This window comes from Hippichthys cyanospilos, chromosome 18 (genome assembly GCF_059441005.1).
Source record: "Hippichthys cyanospilos isolate Australia breed blue-spotted pipefish chromosome 18, RoL_Hcya_1.0, whole genome shotgun sequence".
NCBI lineage: Eukaryota > Metazoa > Chordata > Actinopteri > Syngnathiformes > Syngnathidae > Hippichthys > Hippichthys cyanospilos.
The window spans coordinates 4,041,984-4,061,604 of record NC_142386.1 but is presented as its reverse complement, the minus strand read 5'-3'; the positions used below and the strand labels follow the sequence as shown (position 1 = coordinate 4,061,604).

Sequence of the window (19,621 nt, the reverse complement as noted above, 5' to 3'; positions counted from 1 at the left end):
ATTAAAAAAAGTAACTGGAAAAGTAGCATCAAATTGAAATTATTTTAATTGAAATTGTGCTCTACAAACAAATAGACTGTCAACCGTAAAAATGAAGAGGAAACACATCCTAAATCCTGCAGATAAAAACTGGACCAAGTACACGCTTAATTTCACTTTTAACACGTAAAAAGCAATTTTTTCTGACTCATCGGTGCAACAGCAACATGCCAGAAAGAGATTGAGACAAGACTCAAAAAGTGAGTGAATTGTCACCAATTTACTTTCTCCAGAATGCTAAGTAACTCACTATCAACATCTTTCCTTGTTCTTCCCGCACAGAAGTCGCTGGGAGTAAGACTTTGAGTGTGTGCTTTCGCAGTCATTGTTGTTTTATGCAAAGTGTGCGGAGCACGATAGGACGCACAAGCAATGTATGCAAATGAGCGAGTCGGGCAGCCGGTGTACAAGCGCCGCACAGGTGAGCTTTCCTCCACTCTGGAAAATGCCAAAGTAAGTCAGACAAGTAGCGGTAGCGGTGAGCAATTTGCCTTTCTTGCATCACAAAACAGACATTTAAGGTAGGTTTGTAAAAAAAACAAAACAAAAATCCCTTTTTGTTGTGCTTGGCTGGGAGAATCCTATGAATATTATAAGCAGCACATTATGTGGTGGTGGTAGCGGTGAGGGCTCATTAGAATAAAGTGGAGGTGATTTTCCTGAGCGTTGTCCTGACGAAATGGTGTAGGAAAATCAGCTGAATCGTGTTTTATCGTCGCAGGTCGGGAAGATGAGCGCAGACACTCTGGAGCAGTCGGACGCTCGCGCGGAGCACACAAGTGAGGCCGTGTTATACTCTATCCTACCCATGTTTGTTATTTATGTGCATGATTCATGAGATGGACTAGTGCCTGCCTATTTATTTGGATCATTTACCAGGTTAATTATGATTGCGTTGTTTATGCATGCTGGACTATTTCTTTGAAACTAACTTCAATGGCAGTCAGATGCTTTGTTAAATGTAATATGAACTCCTAATTAATCATGTAAATCAGCGGTTCTCAAAGTGGGGTCCAGGGGCCCGTAAAATAATTTGGGCGAATAATCAAGAAAACTAGATTTGCGTTCATTTCATATTAAATTGTGAAAGCATTCATGACCCTTCAAACAAGCGATATATTAAACTAGTTTAATGTACTTCTGAAAATGTAATAATTTTGAAATTTGTCATAATGAGTTTCGTGTTAACAATTGCTTGCTAACAAGGCAACGAAGCCAGCAAAGCTGAAGCAGAATTTTATTTTGCTATAATGCTGTTTGTGACTAAATAATTGGCGAAATTGAACCGGTTTGTTATAAGGATCTGTGCAATTGGCTATTTTTATTTTCTAAACTTCAGAATGGCTGAAAAGTAAGAAATATACAAGTCAAATTCAACATGTTAGTGAAAAAAAATTAAATTGCTATCGTTTGCCTGGTATGATTAAAAAAAGTTATGGTCATAAATTAAAATCCATGATAGAGTGAAACCATAATAACCAAACCACAATGCGAGGGAACATTGTTTATATATGTAACAAATTATGTGCATGTGCACATATGTATGTCTATATAATATAGGTGTGTAGCCCTGTATATATGTATATTCTTTAATATATGTAAGTATAATGTGTGTGTGTGTGTGTATATATATATATATATATATATATATATATATATATATATATATATATATATAAAATGTATTTATATATATAAAATGTATTTATAATATGCATATACAGATAATATGTGTATATACAGTCAATATGTACACATATATAGTTGTGTGTAATATATGTATACACACACACAGAATGATGTAACGTCACGGCATGCAAGAAATCATGAGCACCGTTGTGAAATCTGTGCTTTATTGTAATGGTCATTTTTGCATGCTGTTTTATTATAAAGGCAAATTTCATTTAAAAAAAGTGAGGGAGGTGTACATTTGTAGACGCCTTACAGGCAGATTAATCTATAAGTAGCAACACTATAATAAGGATTTATATAGGCAGGCTTCTCATTCACTGGTGTGCATTTAATAAATTGGCACCAGTGTTTATCGCGAGGAGATTTATGAAATTATTAAAGCATATATGTCAAAGCATTTCTCAGTGCGGAAATTCACTAACCGAAAGTCCAACCTTTATTAAAAAGCCTGAAAAAGTTTCTCGCCGACATTTTAAACTACCACTAGGTTGAAGAAGTTTAAAAGAGCTTCAAACATAAACGTTTGGATGACTGCTAAAACATCTTTTGGAATTTAGCATCATCCTGTGTCATCCTCTGTCCGTTGTCAAAGGAAGGTCACCTGTCTTGATGCTAACATTATTTGGTTAAAAAAAAAAAAACATCTTTGATTCCGTGAATAAACGTGAAAATGTATGTTCTAAGCATGGAAAACGTAGACTTGGGAGAAGGCTCTGCATGCATGCGTGCCTTTGTGTGTGCGTGCGTGTATACAGTGGCAGTTGGTCGCCATACCAGGATGGCCCCCAGGGTTATTTGCTGAGAAATGCCGGCTGCCTCGCGGCCCGCGACGGCAACAAAAAACAAAACAATAAATGGGAACTCAACAGAAATGCAGAACTTCCTTTCAAACAATGGCCGAGTGTGTGCAAGCAAAAACACTTTGTTTTAATCATTAAAAGAAAATATAGTCAATCAAGAGTAGCTCAATCCTCAGTCTTATGGAATGAATGTGGAATTTTCACATTTTTATTGTATTCCTTTTTATCTTATTTTTCTATTCATGTAATATCAGCGATTATTGGGACCATTTCATTTAATCATTTAAAAAAAAAATATTAAAACAAATCTGATGAATAAAAAAACCTGTTATTCCACTGACTTAATGAAGACTCATTTGAGCAAGTCCATTTACTGTTAAGCTTTTCTGTTTTCCCAAGTAAGACAATTCAACACACTAGCAGAATGACAATGTTTGATGTTCCGAGCGGCAAGGACACTTAGCTGTCGTGTGTAGCCTGCTAGTATTGCAAGGTCATTCTTAAATGTAGTGGCGGGCCATACATCTAATGAATTGGATGGATTTGTCATTTTAAAAATTGTATATCTGAAGATTAGCTAATTCATTAAAATTTTCAAACAGTGGCAGAATGCTGCGCAAGTAGTTGATGAGACATTTTTACAATAGTTACTAGCTACTTCGGTGACAGACATTTATTCCAACACTTGAAGGACTCAATGCCTGGACTCATGAAAAACATTAAAAATCTGTCTTTGGGCTAGAATTGTGGTATTCAAGCAAGTTATGCACAAGCTATGATTGTTAAGTTTACATTAAGGCGCACTGGAATATAAGGCACACCTTCAACGAATAACCGATTTGAAAACTTTTCGTGTATTGGGCGCACCCCATTATAGGGAACATGGAATAGAAGCTACAGTAGTTGCTGGGTTTGTGTTATGCATCCACTAGATGGAGCTGCGCTGAAGGGAATGTCCACAAAACAAATGAGTCAGTCAAACTATTAATAGACAATCAAAAACTAAGAATAAAGAATATTTGTGGAAAGTGCTATGTGAAGATGGGGGAAAAAACCTTTTGATTACATTAAGAGACTGTTCAGATCAATGCCAAGATGAATCAGGAGTTTTAAAAAAACTAATTGCGATTCAAAATATATTAAGCTTACATTTTTAAATCAAATTGCAACCAAAAACCTTAAAATATATCTTTTTGTTCATTTGAAAACATTTTCTTAATTCATTTGATAAAATGGCGTTTTCTTTTACAAAAAGCGGCATTTTTTCCGGCTTGTCCCCATATACTGCTTCAAAATTGGATCAAAACAAAATTTCAAACGGCTCCAATAATTCCAAACTATTCCCCCCGCATCTACCGGGTTGCAGTAATATATGGAGATGGGGACCCCACCGCAGAAGAATTAGAGCCCTCCCCTCCCCAAGCTGTTTGGAAGAACAAATATGTATTCTTCTTCTCCCCACTTGGTATAATTAGCGTATGGCAAAGCAGGTACCAGCCCTTGCCTGGAGTGAAGGCTGTCTCAATCGGATTGATGTTTTTCCAAATATTTTTTTTGCACGCTAATAGAGTGTCTGCTTTGATCAGAATGTTTGGTTTTGGGTTTTTTTTTTGTTGTTTTTTTGGGAAAATGTTTGACCTTAACTGGAGCGCTTCCAGCAAAGGCGTGTTAACGTTCCAAGATATATTCATGAATAAATACGTACGACGATACGTAACCACACCCGTCAGGAGCTGGAGTGTTCCAAATTTTACTCTTACAATTTACTACGTTTTTCAAACTTTTTTTTTGTCTTTAAAATTCATAGCTCTACTACACCAAGTGGAAATACTCATAATAATAATAATGATTGAAAATGTTTGTTTAATAAGTATTTAATTGCCGAATTAGGAATGTTTGCATAAAAAAAAAATCAGCTTAGTTGCAATTGTGTCAATTAAAAATACACACACACACACACACACACACACACAACGCAAATGTTAAAATATGACACACCGTGACAATGAATATAATAAAAGCATTTTACGGTCTGGTTTTATGATAAACCTATAAAATAAAAATAAGCAATAAAAAATAATTAATATTTTAACATAACAATGTTTTTTTTTATATTATGCTGGTTTAAATAAACACATACTTACATAATATCTGCAATTGTGGTTTGTAATTATTTTTTGCCCTACTTTGAATGACATAATTTTTCTTTTCTATAATACTATAATAATTGAGCCTGCAAATTGAACCATACAGAAAAAAGTAGTGTTTTTTTTTGTTTTGTTTTTTTTTTTTCCTGAGCGTATGTGTGGGTTTTGAAGTTCGCTCTGCTCAGTCAAATTTGCATTTCATGGTCATTTTCATACTGGAACTTTGCCATCCGGGTTGCTTGTCCTCAGGGTGGGGTGGGGGCGGGGGCGACATTAGAGACGGTGGGGGCAAGTGGCCGGGGCTTTGGGTCGTCTGTGTATTTGCATGGTTTGATGTTAGCCCGTCTCCCCGTGCACATAAAGAACTCCATTTGACATTCAAATGGCGACACACCCATGAAGTCTCCTCCTCGTCCGTCAGCATCCTCACACACTCTGAACTCTGTCACGTTTATTTACGTGTGCATGCGTGAGGTCGAGGCCGTCTTTATAATTATGCAAAATCAATTCAACCAACACTGATCACATCATTAAAAAAAAAAAAAACAATTGGACAATCCCATTGATAGCCAGTTGTCAAAAACGCAAATGCAATTTCTTGATTTCGTGAGACAACATAAAATCTTGTAAATAGTAATCCATAAAAAAAAGCATTGTTGTTACTGTGATTAAAAATAACACAATTAACCTGCAAAATGTTCCACAAAGTCAACAAAAGACCGCTAGCTTAACGCTAACATAAAATTCCATCGGTAAACTACCGTAAATTAGCATTGATGTTACAGTAATCAAAACCCTTTACAAATTGCACATTTAAACTCTAAAGTTCTTGTTTTATGAAGACATAATTTCTCTCTTGTATTACCTAATGTTTAGCTTAAAAACATGGAGATTTTATTGCGCACTTGCTGTGATGAGGTGAAATATGACATTTTAATCATGTTTGCTCTTGCTGTCTTTTCAGAGCAAAAAGGAATTGGATTCCACAGACAAGTAAGTTGATTTTTCATATTCATTTTTTTAATGATGCTTTTGACAATCTGGCAAATAAACAATAAAGATGAATGACTCTGGATGAATGCCATAATATGATTTTTTTTCTAACTATATGACAGCAAGCATAGTGGTTTGGATTGCTATTGAGTGATTTAATCATTGTATTAATCAGCAATCTTAGTGAAAATTATAGCAATGTTTAATCCATTTCAATTAATTTGAATTATTATATGACTGAATATTGATAAGCGGTTAAGATAATGGAAGGATGGAATATTCATTTAAAAAACATTTAACAGTTTAACGATCGCCGAATATTCACCCGAAAGAATGTCTTTGTCGCCAGGAAATTTTGAACCTGTGAAGCAGCACACATAAAATGACAATTTGAATCATATTTAATTATGTTAAGACTTTTATCTTTTTTCAAGCTGAATGCCAGCCAAATCTTTCCCGATCCAAGAAAGCCGTTCGAGCTACGCGTTTTTGCCCGAGAGTTCTTCTTAAACAGAATTTTTTTGGACAGCTAACATCCTCAGGACAAAATAGCCCCCCCCCTCCCAATCACTATGACCCTGCCCACCACACCCCCCATGTCAATAATGACTCTCACCTCCTCCTCTCAGCACTTCTGAATCACCTCAAATAGTTTGCAGCTATTTGGATACTTCTCCAAACACTTTTTTTTTTTTTCAGCTGGGACGTTTTGTTTCCACGTGTGTGGTTTTTTTTTTCCCAGGAAGTGCTACAGCATCGGGGTGCTGTGGATGGTGACGGTGGTGGTGGTGTGTGTGTGTGTGTATCTATTTGCATAGCGACTCGCCCAAGGGGAGGGAGTCTGTCACTCGTTGTATCTTGTTTAGCGACCAAACTGGTCCTGGAGAGAGCGAACACACACATACACGCACGCTAACACACTAAAGTGTTACACTCGTGACCAACAAGTACACACGCGCTGTACTCTTAGTAGGATTTGACTTTTTTTTTTGGCGGGGGGGGTCGTTGCAGATAAAGACAGAGGACATCACCGACTCGTCCCACCTGAGTTCCTCGCTGAAGACATGTCACGTGACACAGAGTCCTCCCATGCACAATTCTCACATGACTGGGGTAAAAGAACACTTTAGAAATGAGAAATGAGAAATATGGCTAACGAATGGATGATGGGAACGGCTTGTGACTGGATGGCTAGATAGATGAACGGATGAATGATTGTGGTGGGATGACAAGTGCTGTTTATCTATTTGTGCATGAATGGATGCTAGTTGGTATTCCTTAATGACGGGATGGGAGACATACCGTATGTATTTCTGCAATCAGGACCTGACGTCCCTGCACAACTCGCATCAGTTGGTCCTGATGCCGCCGTCGCACCTGTCGTCTCCGCCCCCCTTCCTGCTGCCCCAGAACGCCGCCGGCCACCAAGGTGACGGCTCGAAACGCGGCCACTTACTTAGCCAGTTCCCGCAACTGACCGAAAGCTGGTTCTCGGCTGCCGTTGTAGCTCTTCTGCAGCCTAACCTGATGTCGCTCCCGGGGCAGAACCAGAACGGCCTCCTCCAGCATCCTTTGGCTTCGCAGGTAAATCAGCCCCCCCCATGTACATGGGCTGCACATGAGCTGTGCAAACACAACTTAACATACGGTACATAGATGTGAGATGATAAGATGGTGGAGACTACTAATTAACTAAGACAATGAGCATTTGTCTAATCAAATATGACTAAGGTATGGATCCAGCACGGCAACATTTGGCGAACACGGATTGAGGCAGCTTTAAGGCTTTTTGGGGGGGGGGGGACTTCAACATCAGATTGACGGTGGCAAGGAATTTCCATCAAAACACTTCAGTAGAAATTACGGGTGTAAAGGCTGCCTTTAGTTTGTTCTTTTTTATATATATTCTTTAATATGTGTGTGTGTGTGTGTTTGTTTATGATTAATTTGATGACTAAGTGATCGGTTGTCACGTAAGCCCCGAGGAAATGCCGTGTCATTTGTAGTCGACAGTAAGTGGCAAAATGTTTTGAAAGGGATCAGTTGGAGGTCAAATATAATTAGGTTTTTAAATTTAGTAGCGACATGATAACAGAATATTTGCGATGTTTTTTTTAATGGCATTTATCCGTTTTTTTGGTCTCCCGCTAAAGGTGATGAGTCGCTCGGGCCTGATGGGCCCGTCGATGGACAACCACATGGACATGTCCCACGTGTCCCCGCTCCACAAACACATGGGGCTCCCGCCCCAGGAAGAACCCAACGACCTGGAGGAGCTGGAGCAGTTTGCCAAGGCCTTCAAGCAGAGGCGCATCAAGCTGGGCTTCACGCAGGTAAGCCTCCGAGATGGGAAGGCGCTCGTCCGGGCGTGACGCCCCGCCTTCCGCGCTTTCCAGGGCGACGTGGGCCTGGCCATGGGCAAACTGTACGGCAACGACTTCAGCCAGACCACCATCTCCCGTTTCGAGGCTCTTAACTTGAGCTTCAAGAACATGTGCAAGCTCAAACCTCTGCTGGAGAAGTGGCTGAGTGATGCAGGTAGAGCGCACGCGTAAATCAGCAATTTAAGTGGGAAAATAGTCTATTTTTGGTGCTAAATTATTACTCGAGCTAATTCGTCGATTAAGTAGTAACAATCGATTACTTACGATTGCTTTTTTTCCAGAAAACTCGCCTTCGGACTGCATGAGCAGCGCCGCCTCCTTGCCGCCGCTGATGGAAGGCTACGGACGCAAGCGCAAAAAGAGGACCAGCATCGAGACCAACATCAAGCTGACGCTGGAGAAGCGCTTTCTCGACGTGAGTCGCCTCTAAGCGGATGCGCAAGATAATATTTCTGATTATGTTTTTTATGTATTATTCTATATTATCCTATCTATTATTGTATTATTCTATATAAAAATAATGATTATATATTATTTATTTATGATTGAACTTTTTTAATTTTTTCATTTTATTAATTTAATTAGTATTCATTTTAATTCATTAAAATTAGTAAATTAAAATATTAGTAATTTAAGTAATATTTTACTTCAAGTATTAAAAGTATTAAATGATTTTTTTATACTCAAATAATTAATTACTTTTTGGTAATAATTACTGAAGTAATGCATTTTTTAGGTACTAGTGTTATACTAAGTATTGATTAAGTAATTGATTACTTATGTACTTAACCCGTTTAGTACCAGCCATTTTTAGACCTTAGCCTAAATTAAAAAAAATGAAAAAGATATACACTTCGTACATGCCTGGACTTTCAAAATAACTGCAAAAATATGTTTTTGGTGTTTTGAATGACAATCATCAAACACCCGCTTTTTAAAATTTATTTTCATTCCAACAGTCCCCAAAAGAAAAGGGCGTCGCAGGCAACTCCACAATGCCAGAAATGTAATATTTTCTGTAATTACTATGTTTGTAAACAATTTTTTTAACGCTCAAGTTTTTCCAACCTTCCTTCATTTTTGAAAAAGGCCAAAGGGGCCACTGGGGCGGCGCCAAAGAGCCGCATGTGGCTCTGGAGCCTGGGGTTGCCCACCCACCCCCGGTCCAGCTTTAGCTAGCTTCCTCTCCATTTTGCCACTTTTCAGAACCCCAAACCCAACTCGGAGGAGATCACGCTGATTTCGGAGCAGCTGGCCATGGAGAAGGAGGTGGTCCGGGTTTGGTTCTGCAACCGGCGTCAGAAGGAGAAGAGGATCTACTGCCCGGTCACCAGTTTGCCCGTCAAGACGCAGAGCTACAATTCCAGGATGGTAGGTGGACGCGTTCACGTTTGGCCTCATTTGTTTCTCGCAAAAATCCACAAAGAGTCGACAATTTTTTTTTTTTTTTTTTTACCCTGAAGGCTGCGGCAGTGTCCCGGTCGTACAGCCCGCTGGCTTCAGGCGGAGGTGAGCGAGTTGCGGCGGACCTCCGTCGCCAATTTGTCAAAGATCCCCCTTTTGCGCACGCAGTGTCCTCCAGTTCGTCCCCGACCTGCGCGAGCCGGGAAGTTTCTCCCGACAGCATGTCCATGTCCACCACCTCGGTATCGTCCCACCTCAACCTGGTGTCCTACGGCGCTCAGGGGTGAGAAAAGCGCCGCTTTCGCTTTTACCAAAGATTATTTCCAGCGATGCCAACGGGTGACACTCAAAATATATTACAGTATTATCATAGAATTGGTTTAATAGTCAAGATTTTTATTGGTTTTCTTAAATAAGTTGATATATCTTTGTGTAGTCAGTGACCAGTGTTTTTTAAAAATAGTTTTTATACTCAGTCAAGAATCGATTCAGGAATTAAAATAGTGGAAGGGTTATATCAAGGTATAAAAGTGTAATTAAGGTTTCAAAGTATAATTAGGGATTTGAAGTAGAGTCCAAATTTCTAACAGTGTTTAAGTACTTCTAGGACAAAATGAAAACTTTCAAAGAAGGGTTTTAAAGTAGAATTAGTTTTAAAATAGGCTGTCAAAGTACGGTTAGCGTTTCAAAGTATTATTTTTTTGTTTCATTTTTTTTTTTAAACATTTTTCTAAAATATAGAATGCCTTTACCAATGCTTATCATGGTAAATACCGGAGATTAAAAAAAAAAGACTGCAGTTTTGTATTGTAATTAATATAAAGTTGATTGAACTTTATCTAATTAGTCGCAAAGAATTAAAGAATGCAACAATTGGGTTATTTGAATAATGTGCGTTTCAGGCCGTGGTGTCATTGGAATTCAGCCGGCTACCCACACTGAGGCGCAGCGCCCCCTTTGGACCACGTTCGGAATTTTCCAAGGCTGTACAAAGAAGAGGACGGGAGGACTTGAGAAACGAAGATTAAGTGTGACGTGTACGCTCGCTAATCGAGGACATTTTCACCGTCCAGCTCATAAAATTCTACGTGTGAGACTGTTAAAAAGAAAATTCAATTAGGAGCGTACATTTCCCTACGTGTTACTTTTTGAAATGCTAGTCGAAAAAGGGGGCGAACAAGCTCAATTTCTTTCTTAAAAAAAAAATCAATATTTCATGAAGGATGATACACAACATCGAATTTACATTTTACCTTGGTGAAACCATTGTAATTAAAAACATTTGGAACGAATCAAAGTGAAAATTACCCAATAACAAGCTGCCGTTGGCTCATATTTTTTTTTAAATAACATTCAGCAAAATTTTAGCACCCAAAGCCACCCAGCTCCCAGTTTTTGTTTTTTCTATCAGAGGAGGAGGAAGTTGTATGATGGCACAGAGGCAACAGCAAACGTAATGTATGTACACTTTAATGATAAAATATTGAAATAAAAAGACGGAGACGGTTTTGCGATGAAAAGGAACGCTTGGATGATGACTGGTGCCTTTCTTGAGATGCTTTCAGTGGCGGATGGTGAAGAAGGCGCCGCCGACGCTCCTCGTCCACCCTTAAGTTTCCTTGTACCTGCAAGACGAGAGCTCGCTTGGTAACGCCGTTTACCCCAAATTTCAAAGCATTCTAAGGTAACTGATTAGATTTCATGACTTTGTTTGGTAACGATGAAATTTTTCATTAGAAAAATTAAAGGAACAATTGAGGCCAACAATTCAAGGTGCCGGGCCATAAATAGCAAAAAAAGTTCCTGTATGTTCATAAACAACCGCTGAAAAACATTGCATGCAAAAAAAAGCCTAATAATATTTTATTACTGTCCAATATTGAATGCACATTTTCCCAGAAATGGAAAAATTGCCAATAAAGTGCAAAACCAAAATGTGTACGTGGAGGCCGATTGTTAGTATACTGCACCAACACAACAATAACACACCTGATCATGTTTACTAGTGGACCACATATCCTAGTGGCAACTATAAGCTGCAGAGTTAAAAATAAATAATTTATATATATATATATATATATAATATATATATATATATATATACACATAATGTAATCAAATATAAACGTAAAATATGAAACATGAATAGCTGTTTCATAGTTTCGAGCTTGCGATTTCCCACACCGCGAGCGGTCATTAACACGCGTTGCATGCCAGTGACGCTGTTTTAATTGTGACGCGTTGGGGTGCGTTCATGTCATAAATATCCAAAGTTCCTGATCGGCCGCATTCCAAGTTTAAAGGACCGCGCAAAACAAAGCGTGTCAAATGGAATACGCTGACATCATAGTTATTACCTGATGGTGTTTTGACATGAACGAGTATAGGAAAAACTTCAAAACCGAGCAAATAAAAGGAGATCAAATAGAAGCTCTATCATTTCTCGCAAGCCGTCGAGCAATTGAAGAAAAGACGGCAAGGTTTCTCACCCCCGGACTCTCGGGATGCGTCCGCACCAAGCTTGAGCTTCCTTGTAAACGAGCCTGGACAGGAACTGCGCCGCAAAACAAAAACCCGTCAAGTCGCCTCGTTCGTTGGCGCCGGCGCTCTCCGCGTTTGTCCTTACCAGGCAGGCGAGGACATCGGCGGAGATGAGCATGTAGAAGACGTTGTTCCAGCCCGACGGCGAGATGAGCCCGGCCAACAAGGGGCCAAGCGCCGCCCCTGCGCCCAAACGCCGTTAGCCAGCCGCAATTTGACGCGCGGGGAGGACGGCCGGCTCTTACCCACGGAGCCCGTCCCGTCTATGATGGCCGTCACCGTGGACAACGCTCTGGAGTTGCCTCTCAGGCTCTCGTGTGTACCCTGCAAAAAAAAAAAAATTGCATCACACTGATGAACACATTCAGCGCCAATGACGGCTCTAGACGTCAAAAGGCAATTGCAACTGGGCAGGCAGTGAATGAGTTAAAAGCGGATGTCAAAATAAAATACAATGGTGTCAACCTGAGCGACTCCGGCTCATGGTGTTGCTTACTAGGCCACGCCCCTTAAAGGCACAATCCCACCAACTCGGCAACCGGTAACCCGATTTCAATCCAAATTACCGTATTTTTCAGACTATAAAGCGCCCTGTGTAGAGAGATAGTGCATGGAAGTTGTTTTTTTTTTTTTTTTTGCAGACTGAACATGCCTGCAAGAAATAAGAGCAACGGCAATATATTTTTATACTGACACACACTGATTCTTAGAATACTGCACCAACAGAACAGTAACACGCCTGATTGAGTTTATGAGAGGCGTGCGCACCCAAGTGGTGAGTAAAATAGCAGTTCAAACTCCAAATCTATTCTTCCATAGTCATCCTCTGTCTCCCTTTGTTTACCAGGAGATTGCCCCCTGGTGGCTGATGCTGCATTGGAGTATAAGACGCAGGGTTCGAAGCGTGAGAAAAAAAGTACGTAAGCCTTACCAGATCAGCAGATACAGCAGTGGTGATGAGCGCATACGGTCCGTTGACCAGGCCGCCACAAACCAAGAGCATGCCTGCGGAAATACAAATTGATGTCATCGTAATTAATGCGTATTTGACGCGTGGAATCCCGTTTTGTTGTTTCTTGCGTGCCAGCGTACCGATGGTGGTGCCGAGGCTCCGCTGACCGATGTGGTTGTAGAGAAAAAGCTGCGGACACACAGTGTGATTATAACTAGTCACGGAAATGCTCATTTCACTTAGCCTGTCCATTATGTTTCCCATTACATGATAGCGTTGAGCTAGTAGACTTTAGTTTGCTGCTTGCTGCACCTGATGTCCATTGCGTAAGTAAGAATACGTCGATTAAAAATGCAAATCTGCGCATCCAAACTTGGCTTCTGACGGATTCGTCTTCCTCGTGTTGAACCCATTCACTGCCGATGACGGCTATAGACGTCAAAGACTTATTTTTACTGGTCTGGTTCTCTCTTTGTATATATCAATGGAGTCATTTCCCAGATGAACTTGAAACTTTGCAGCATTTAAACATGTCGAATCGGCGCCGTCGGGACTCACCATGGGCGCGGCGGCGATCAACATGACGCAACACGTGGTGGCTCTCCCGCCGGTGTAGTCGGACACGAGTCCCGCCATGACGCCGCCTGACGGAAATCAAACGGCGTCGCCCTAAAAGATCGTGTCGGGATAGGGTGGGCGCGGGAAAACCAAACCCGCAGCTTACCCACGATTCCTCCCACGTCGAAAAGCGTGGACATGTCCCCGGCTTCTTTGGCCTGGAAATGGGCTGAAAGGGAAAAAGGCGTGAACGTCGGCGTGAACGTCGGCGTGAACGTCGGCGTGAACGTCGGCGTGAACGTCGGCGCTCGCGCGTTTGCGCTCCCACACTGACCGACGTTGGAGATGTAGAGCGGCAACCAGTAGAGGAAGGTGTAGCTGACCAACTTGGCAAAGAGCAGACACAGAGAGAACTCCACCACGCCCTGCGGGACGCCGGCAGCCCACACTTGACATATCACACTCTTGCCTTTGTGTTTTTTTTCCCTCAAAGTGCTAATGCATTCTCGCACTTAGCAACGAGGCATATAAAGTGGGAATAAATAAATAAGAAAAAAAGACCCCGCCAAAAAACCCTGACCTTGTGACGTATAGTCACCCCCCCATCCCAAAACAAAAAGTAAATAGAAGTTGTGCGGCCCTCACTGGTATGCTGAGGGCCCCCCAGAAGCTGATGGCCTCGGAGCGGCCGGCGACGGCGTCGGGCGCCTCGACGGCGATGGAACCGTTGGCCACGTGCGACGGACTCTGCAGGAGAGGCTCCGTCTCACCACTTTCCAAGTCACTCTAACGCACACACACGCACGCACGCGCACGCTAGCACCGACGCTTGGCGCACACGCTCGCGAGCCGCGCCGCTTCTCACGTGATGCTGAGGAGGACTGCAGCCGACGTCTTCGGGTTCTGGACGACAGGGAGGGGGGGTCAGGACGCGGCGGGGGCAACGGCCATGGACGGACGGACGGACAAACTCACTCTCCACCAGGAAGAAGAAGCAGAGGACCCCGGTGGAGGCGATGATGAGGCCGGGCACGATGAAGGACAGCCCCCACGCCGACGACACGTAGACGCCGGCGATGAGCGAGCCCAGGATGTTGCCCACCGACGTGTGCGAGTTCCACACCCCCATGATGAAGCCGCGCCTGCGCCGCCCCAAAAACACCGCGCTCAACCCCACCATACATGCGAGGAAAGCGTTGAAAGAAGGCAGCGGGGAGCTGAAATTTCACCCAGATGGTGACACCCTTGCCACAGAAGGTTGTTTTTTAACAACTTACTACACATTGTCTCGTTCTGTTCTGTTTTTTGTTTTTTTTTAATTCCTTACTATACATGGTCATTCTTTTTTTGGAAAAATATTTTTGTATGATTTTTTTTCATCAAGATACCTTCCAATGACACTTTTTAAAAATGTTTTTCTGAGCTTATTAGGCTAATGATACTTGACTTTCTTTTTACACCTTACTTTTTTTTTCTACTTACTTTTTTTTTTTACAGCTTAGTATACAGTTTTTTATAGCCTTACCATACAGGGTCATTTATTCAAAGAAAACGCCTTATAGGTTTTTAAAAATGTATATATATATATATATAATATATATTATATATAATATATAATAAGCCCATTCTATTCAATAAAAAAAATAAAAACGCTTGACTTTTTTTAACAGCTACAATACACGTTTTTTTTTCCAGAAATAACACCTTACTATGAGCTTGTTTTTGTTTGTAAACAATTGCATTAACAGTGTAATACAAACATTGCATGACGGCAAGAATAAAAATCTCGCATTAAAAACTAATAATACACTCAAGTGAAAAAGCCCTCAACGTTATTGTTGCAAAGTCGCAATTTGACTGGCGTAACGAACGAAAAGTGCTGCGTCTTTATTTATTAGTGTTCCGACCTGTTTAGCTTGTACGGCATTTTCTTTGTTTTGGAAAGGTGCTCCCGCATGCATAAATTATGAATCAAGAACAAAAAAAAAAAAAGTTCCAGCAGTTTGAAAGTTTCGCACGGCTTGAAACGGACGCAAAGTAAACCTTGCGTGACTCGGATGGAGACGCCCACGGACTAGAAAAGGAAGGGAGCTCATTCTGAGAAGAGGCGCCAACTTGCGCTTGGGGCAGGAATTTCTTAAGTGGGGTCGCGGCGACGTGACGAAATGCGGCGAAGGGGGGACCGTGCAGAGTCATCAGAGAAGGGGGAGGGGCGGGGGGGTACTCACTTCCCTTTTCCGAACCAGTTGCCCACGCAGGCCACCACAGCGGGCCAGCCGGTGGTCTGCATCAAGCCGTTAAACACCTGCGGGGGTCACGCACAAGTGGACACGTCACACGGACCGGAAACAGAAAATCAGTCATGTGCCCCCCCCCCCAAAAAAAGTTATGCATTCTGTGTGCGCGCCTTGTGGTTTTAGCTACAAGGGGTACCCAATACGAGATTTCACTGTTTTTGAGGGTCAGGACTTGCTTTTCGACAATAGGTTTGACTTGGGATTTGCTTGAGTTGCACAGGCGTGGAACTCCAGTCCTCGAGGTCCGGTATCCTGCTTTTTTTTTTCTAAACTTCTCTCTCCAACACACCTGATTCAAATGGATCATTTTCAAGCTGCTGCAGAGTTCGCTAATCATTTCAATCAGGTGTGTTGGGGAGAGAAAAGCGGAAAACATGAGGGATACCGGCTCTCAAGGACTGGAGTTTGACATCTAAGCGTCAGGGTAAGGAACTGTGTGAGAGTTTGTGTCAGCGTAATCCTTGACTTGTGACTGCAGTCATGTGACTCAGCAGCCGCAAGTTAGCTGACAAAGACATCTTAGATCCATTGAGACATCTTAGGGCGAGTAACGTTCCTTTATGCGCCGGGTTCCACTTTCGCAGTTGACTGATTCGGATCGCAATCAATTACTAAGAAATAAAATAAAACAGCATGACACAAACTACACTTGGTTTATAGAATTAACTACAAGTAAAGCAAAAAAATATATATCCTCTGCTTTCGCTTTTGTCAGTGATTTTCATGAATGAGCTTTCAGGGGTTGATTTCAAATGTCTATTTTCTGGTAAAATTTTTATCTTTACTCCACATGTACTCCACATATACAGGATATTAAAAAAAAACAACAACAAAAAACAGTAAACCAACTCGCGTTAAAGACTAATTACACCTAAATAATTGAAAAAGCAAATGTCAAAAATTATAAATACTAACTGGAATGAAAAATACAAACGATTCAAATCCTGTTTAGGATGTTTTAATGACAATTAGCAACTAGCATACGCTTGAGTGGCAAAAGAGTTTAGCCTCATGTTGCTAGCTTCTCCTAACCTGACCGCGGCTAGCGAAAAAAATTATTCCGGCAACATCTTAGTATTTTTATAACATCATATCTGAATCTACCACATTGTTGTTGAAGCATAGCTAGCTATGCTAGTTGTTATTCATTTCCATAACATTGGTCCGTCAAAATAGGTTTTCCAATGAAACGTTTGCTAACGCTAACATGCAAACGCGCCTTGCGTGTGCTCGTACCTGGATGACAGCGTAGTAAGCCAAGGAGTGGATGTTCCAGTAGAAGCCCAAGCCAAACAGACAGGTGAACAATCCGCTCATCAGCATGCCGAAGCTCAGGTAGTATCTGAGCGGCAGGCGCTCCCCGAAAATCCCACTGCGGACACTCATATTTGGAGTCTGGCCCGCGCAGAACGGAGCCAAAGCTCAAAGTGGATGCTACGCACCTGAAAAACATGCCGATGGCGTAGGCCACCAGGAAGGAGTTGTCCAACACCCCGAAGAGCGTCTTGTAGTTGTCCTGGTCTGGACCATTGAATACGGTTTTTATTAATGGAGGCGTCTCAATGTGATGTGATGCAAAAAGGGGTCAAGCTAACAGGTAGCAACCACCCCTGCGAAGGCCAACTTCAAAATAAAAGCACGCTACGGCCATCGCTTTTTCGTTTCGGAATCAAAACGGCGCTTACCGAAGGGCGACCAGTCGCACCACGTGACATTGTTGGTGATGTTCAAGTCAGGCGGGCGGATGACGCCGCTGCAGTTTCTGTGGAGTTCGCTCTGCGAAAACAAAAGAAAAAAAAAAAGGTGTGTTCATCAAGGCGCGGCAACCTGCTCCTCCGCCGTCGGGTGTCGTAGTTACCTTGACGATGCTGATGGGTTTCCGAGACAGGTGGTAGGCGGTGTAGAAGAGGAAGGTGAGCAGCAGAATGAAGCCTCGATACCTTCAAACGAGGCAGGAATTTACTAGGTTGCTCGCAGAGCGGACTGGCTTTGTTTTACGAGCTCGAAATGTGACACGGTGCTGCCAGCACATCTCCAATTTCATGAAGTTGTCTTATCACTAAGATGAAGGAATTGTTCCGTGAAGGTGTCAGCGCCAGTTGTTAATGGCGCCTCCAGCACAAACGGCTTTGTTCACATTTTTCTTTCCTTTGTACCATTCTGCGTTCATAACAGCGACAAAACTGTCGCAGAATTGTGAGCTATAAACAGAAGGAACTTTATGATAAATGGCACTTGTTATTACAGCTGTGGTAGCATGCTAATTTAAAAAAAAAATACTAAAAGGGCTTTTAAACTACATGGTAACCATGATGGCATGTGCAGTAGTAAAATTCTAATACATTTATGAATGATTTTAATATAAATTACCGATTTTTAACTATTTTACAATAATTAAGATCAACCAAATTACTATTCAGGCTATAGTATATAGTGTTTATGAAAGTAACAACATACCGTTTAGACATTTATTTACTATGTTCAATAAAACCACATTTTAAGACATTATCAGTACCTAGTAATTACTCTGAGTTGTTGATACCAAGTACGTCTAGTGCAGGGCTGCTGGATGTTTCCCAAAATGTTAATAACCCTTATGAAAACTATAATAAACAATGGGGAAAAACACTCCAACTATATTCTATTCCTCTAAGGAAACTGCAGGACAGAAAGTGATGATTTGTCAACGTTTCGTGACTCAATAACGTAAGCACGCCACCCTACAAGTAGGGCCAAAGAATTGTTTTTCGTGCTATTTATGAGACAAAGGAGCCACCGGTTACGGCCGGATTTCTTAAACACTCCGTATATTTCGATTTATCCGAGTGTATCGATTCGATAAAGGTCAAATAAGTACCGGAGAGGGAGGAAATTAAAAAAACACAAATTTCTTAACGTAGTCTGGTGCGGCGGAGTCGTCTACACAGTAAGGCAAATAAAACTATGCGGACGAGCACCAGCTATGACAAATCAGTGTAATAATAGAATGAAATAGCACATTGTGTTTACTGGCGTGTATCGATTGTCTGTATTGATGTAGTTAGGCAAATCATTCACCGCCCCAGAGGCGATAAGATGATAAGACCAACTCGTCCGTTTCTCGCAACACCGTGGCAACCAGTGCGACGTTCACTGATAGCCTGGAAAAGTGTGGAAAACACATCCCTCATTGTTTCGTGAACTCACCAGCTATCCCGTGAAAAGGACGTGATAAGCCGAATACCAGGGGCCAAAGACGCCTTCATGGTGGATGAAAAATGGAGTAAAAAAAAAAAAAAAATCAAAGGTTTCTTCCAGTCATAATGTCAGGCGTAGATTATACCACTAAGGCACCACTGAGATCGATGGAATCCTTGATAGCGTATCGTCAAGTCGAATAAAAAATGAATTATGCGGTTTAAAAAAACGTGCTTACTTGTAGATTTATCCAATCAAAAACGACATATAAGGCACTAATAGGATAGAGAAACTGATGCTAACTACTGCCGGACGGCAACGACGGCCACTGTGCTTCTTGATGGGATTCAAGGTCCGTCAACCTCCAGACGTTCTCCATAGCGGCTGAGTTTAAATACGAGTCAGTCCGACCTCCAAAAGAATCCAACAAGTGCGAAAAAAACGTCACGCACGTCCAGACTGGATGAGCGGTAGCGAGAAGTACTTATTAATAGAACGGGTTTGGTCATTCCACAATATTTTCCAGACGGAACGTCCCTGACAACACGTGATCGGGGGCGATGTCGTCACTGAGAAAGCGGAAGTAGTCGCCGCAAATATTTACAAAAATAAAAATCATGTGAAACTAGAAAAGATA

At 41.5% G+C, this 19,621-nt stretch overlaps 2 protein-coding genes across 3 annotated transcripts; one reads left to right on the top strand and one right to left on the bottom strand.

Annotated features, from left to right (window-relative positions):
- The first annotated feature begins 32 nt into the window (after positions 1–32).
- Positions 33–11,465, top strand: pou2f3 (POU class 2 homeobox 3). Of its 2 annotated transcripts, none has more exons than XM_088440323.1 (13): positions 33–460; positions 761–818; positions 5,643–5,671; positions 6,683–6,784; positions 6,995–7,100; positions 7,179–7,255; positions 7,825–8,004; positions 8,068–8,209; positions 8,337–8,470; positions 9,262–9,426; positions 9,519–9,564; positions 9,628–9,742; positions 10,362–11,465. In XM_088440323.1, exons 1-13 carry the CDS (start codon positions 416–418, stop codon positions 10,399–10,401), a joined length of 1,239 nt encoding a protein of 412 aa, XP_088296449.1. In that variant the 5' UTR covers positions 33–415; the 3' UTR covers positions 10,402–11,465. The 2 variants fall into 2 exon arrangements, with proteins under 2 accessions (XP_088296449.1, XP_088296450.1); XM_088440324.1 differs by having other exon boundaries at positions 33–560.
- slc37a2 (solute carrier family 37 member 2) lies at positions 10,914–19,545 on the bottom strand. Its single transcript, XM_088440322.1, has 18 exons — positions 18,994–19,545; positions 17,666–17,747; positions 17,493–17,583; positions 17,250–17,328; positions 17,044–17,179; positions 15,739–15,815; positions 14,486–14,652; positions 14,376–14,413; positions 14,156–14,296; positions 13,845–13,935; positions 13,677–13,739; positions 13,511–13,596; positions 13,093–13,141; positions 12,932–13,005; positions 12,246–12,324; positions 12,086–12,183; positions 11,949–12,013; positions 10,914–11,084 (listed from the first exon to the last, which is right to left on the bottom strand). The coding sequence occupies exons 1-18, from the start codon at positions 19,050–19,052 to the stop codon at positions 11,069–11,071; spliced, it is 1,491 nt and encodes a 496-aa protein (XP_088296448.1). The 5' UTR covers positions 19,053–19,545; the 3' UTR covers positions 10,914–11,068.
- Positions 19,546–19,621: the final 76 nt, after the last annotated feature.

Bases quoted from the DNA above. Each gene is read 5' to 3' on its own strand.
- pou2f3 (XM_088440323.1), top strand. From the start codon at position 416: ATGCAAATGAGCGAGTCGGGCAGCCGGTGTACAAGCGCCGCACAG. The intron at 7,101-7,178 runs GTGACGGCTCGA...CTGCCGTTGTAG, and splicing joins GAACGCCGCCGGCCACCAAG to CTCTTCTGCAGCCTAACCTG. The intron at 8,210-8,336 runs GTAGAGCGCACG...CTTTTTTTCCAG, and splicing joins GAAGTGGCTGAGTGATGCAG to AAAACTCGCCTTCGGACTGC.
- slc37a2 (XM_088440322.1), bottom strand. From the start codon at position 19,052: ATGAAGGCGTCTTTGGCCCCTGGTATTCGGCTTATCACGTCCTTTTCA. The intron at 14,653-15,738 runs GTGAGTACCCCC...GGGGCGGCGCAG, and splicing joins AACTGGTTCGGAAAAGGGAA to GCGCGGCTTCATCATGGGGG. The intron at 12,325-12,931 runs GTAAGGCTTACG...TTTTTTTTGCAG, and splicing joins CTGCTGTATCTGCTGATCTG to GGTACACACGAGAGCCTGAG.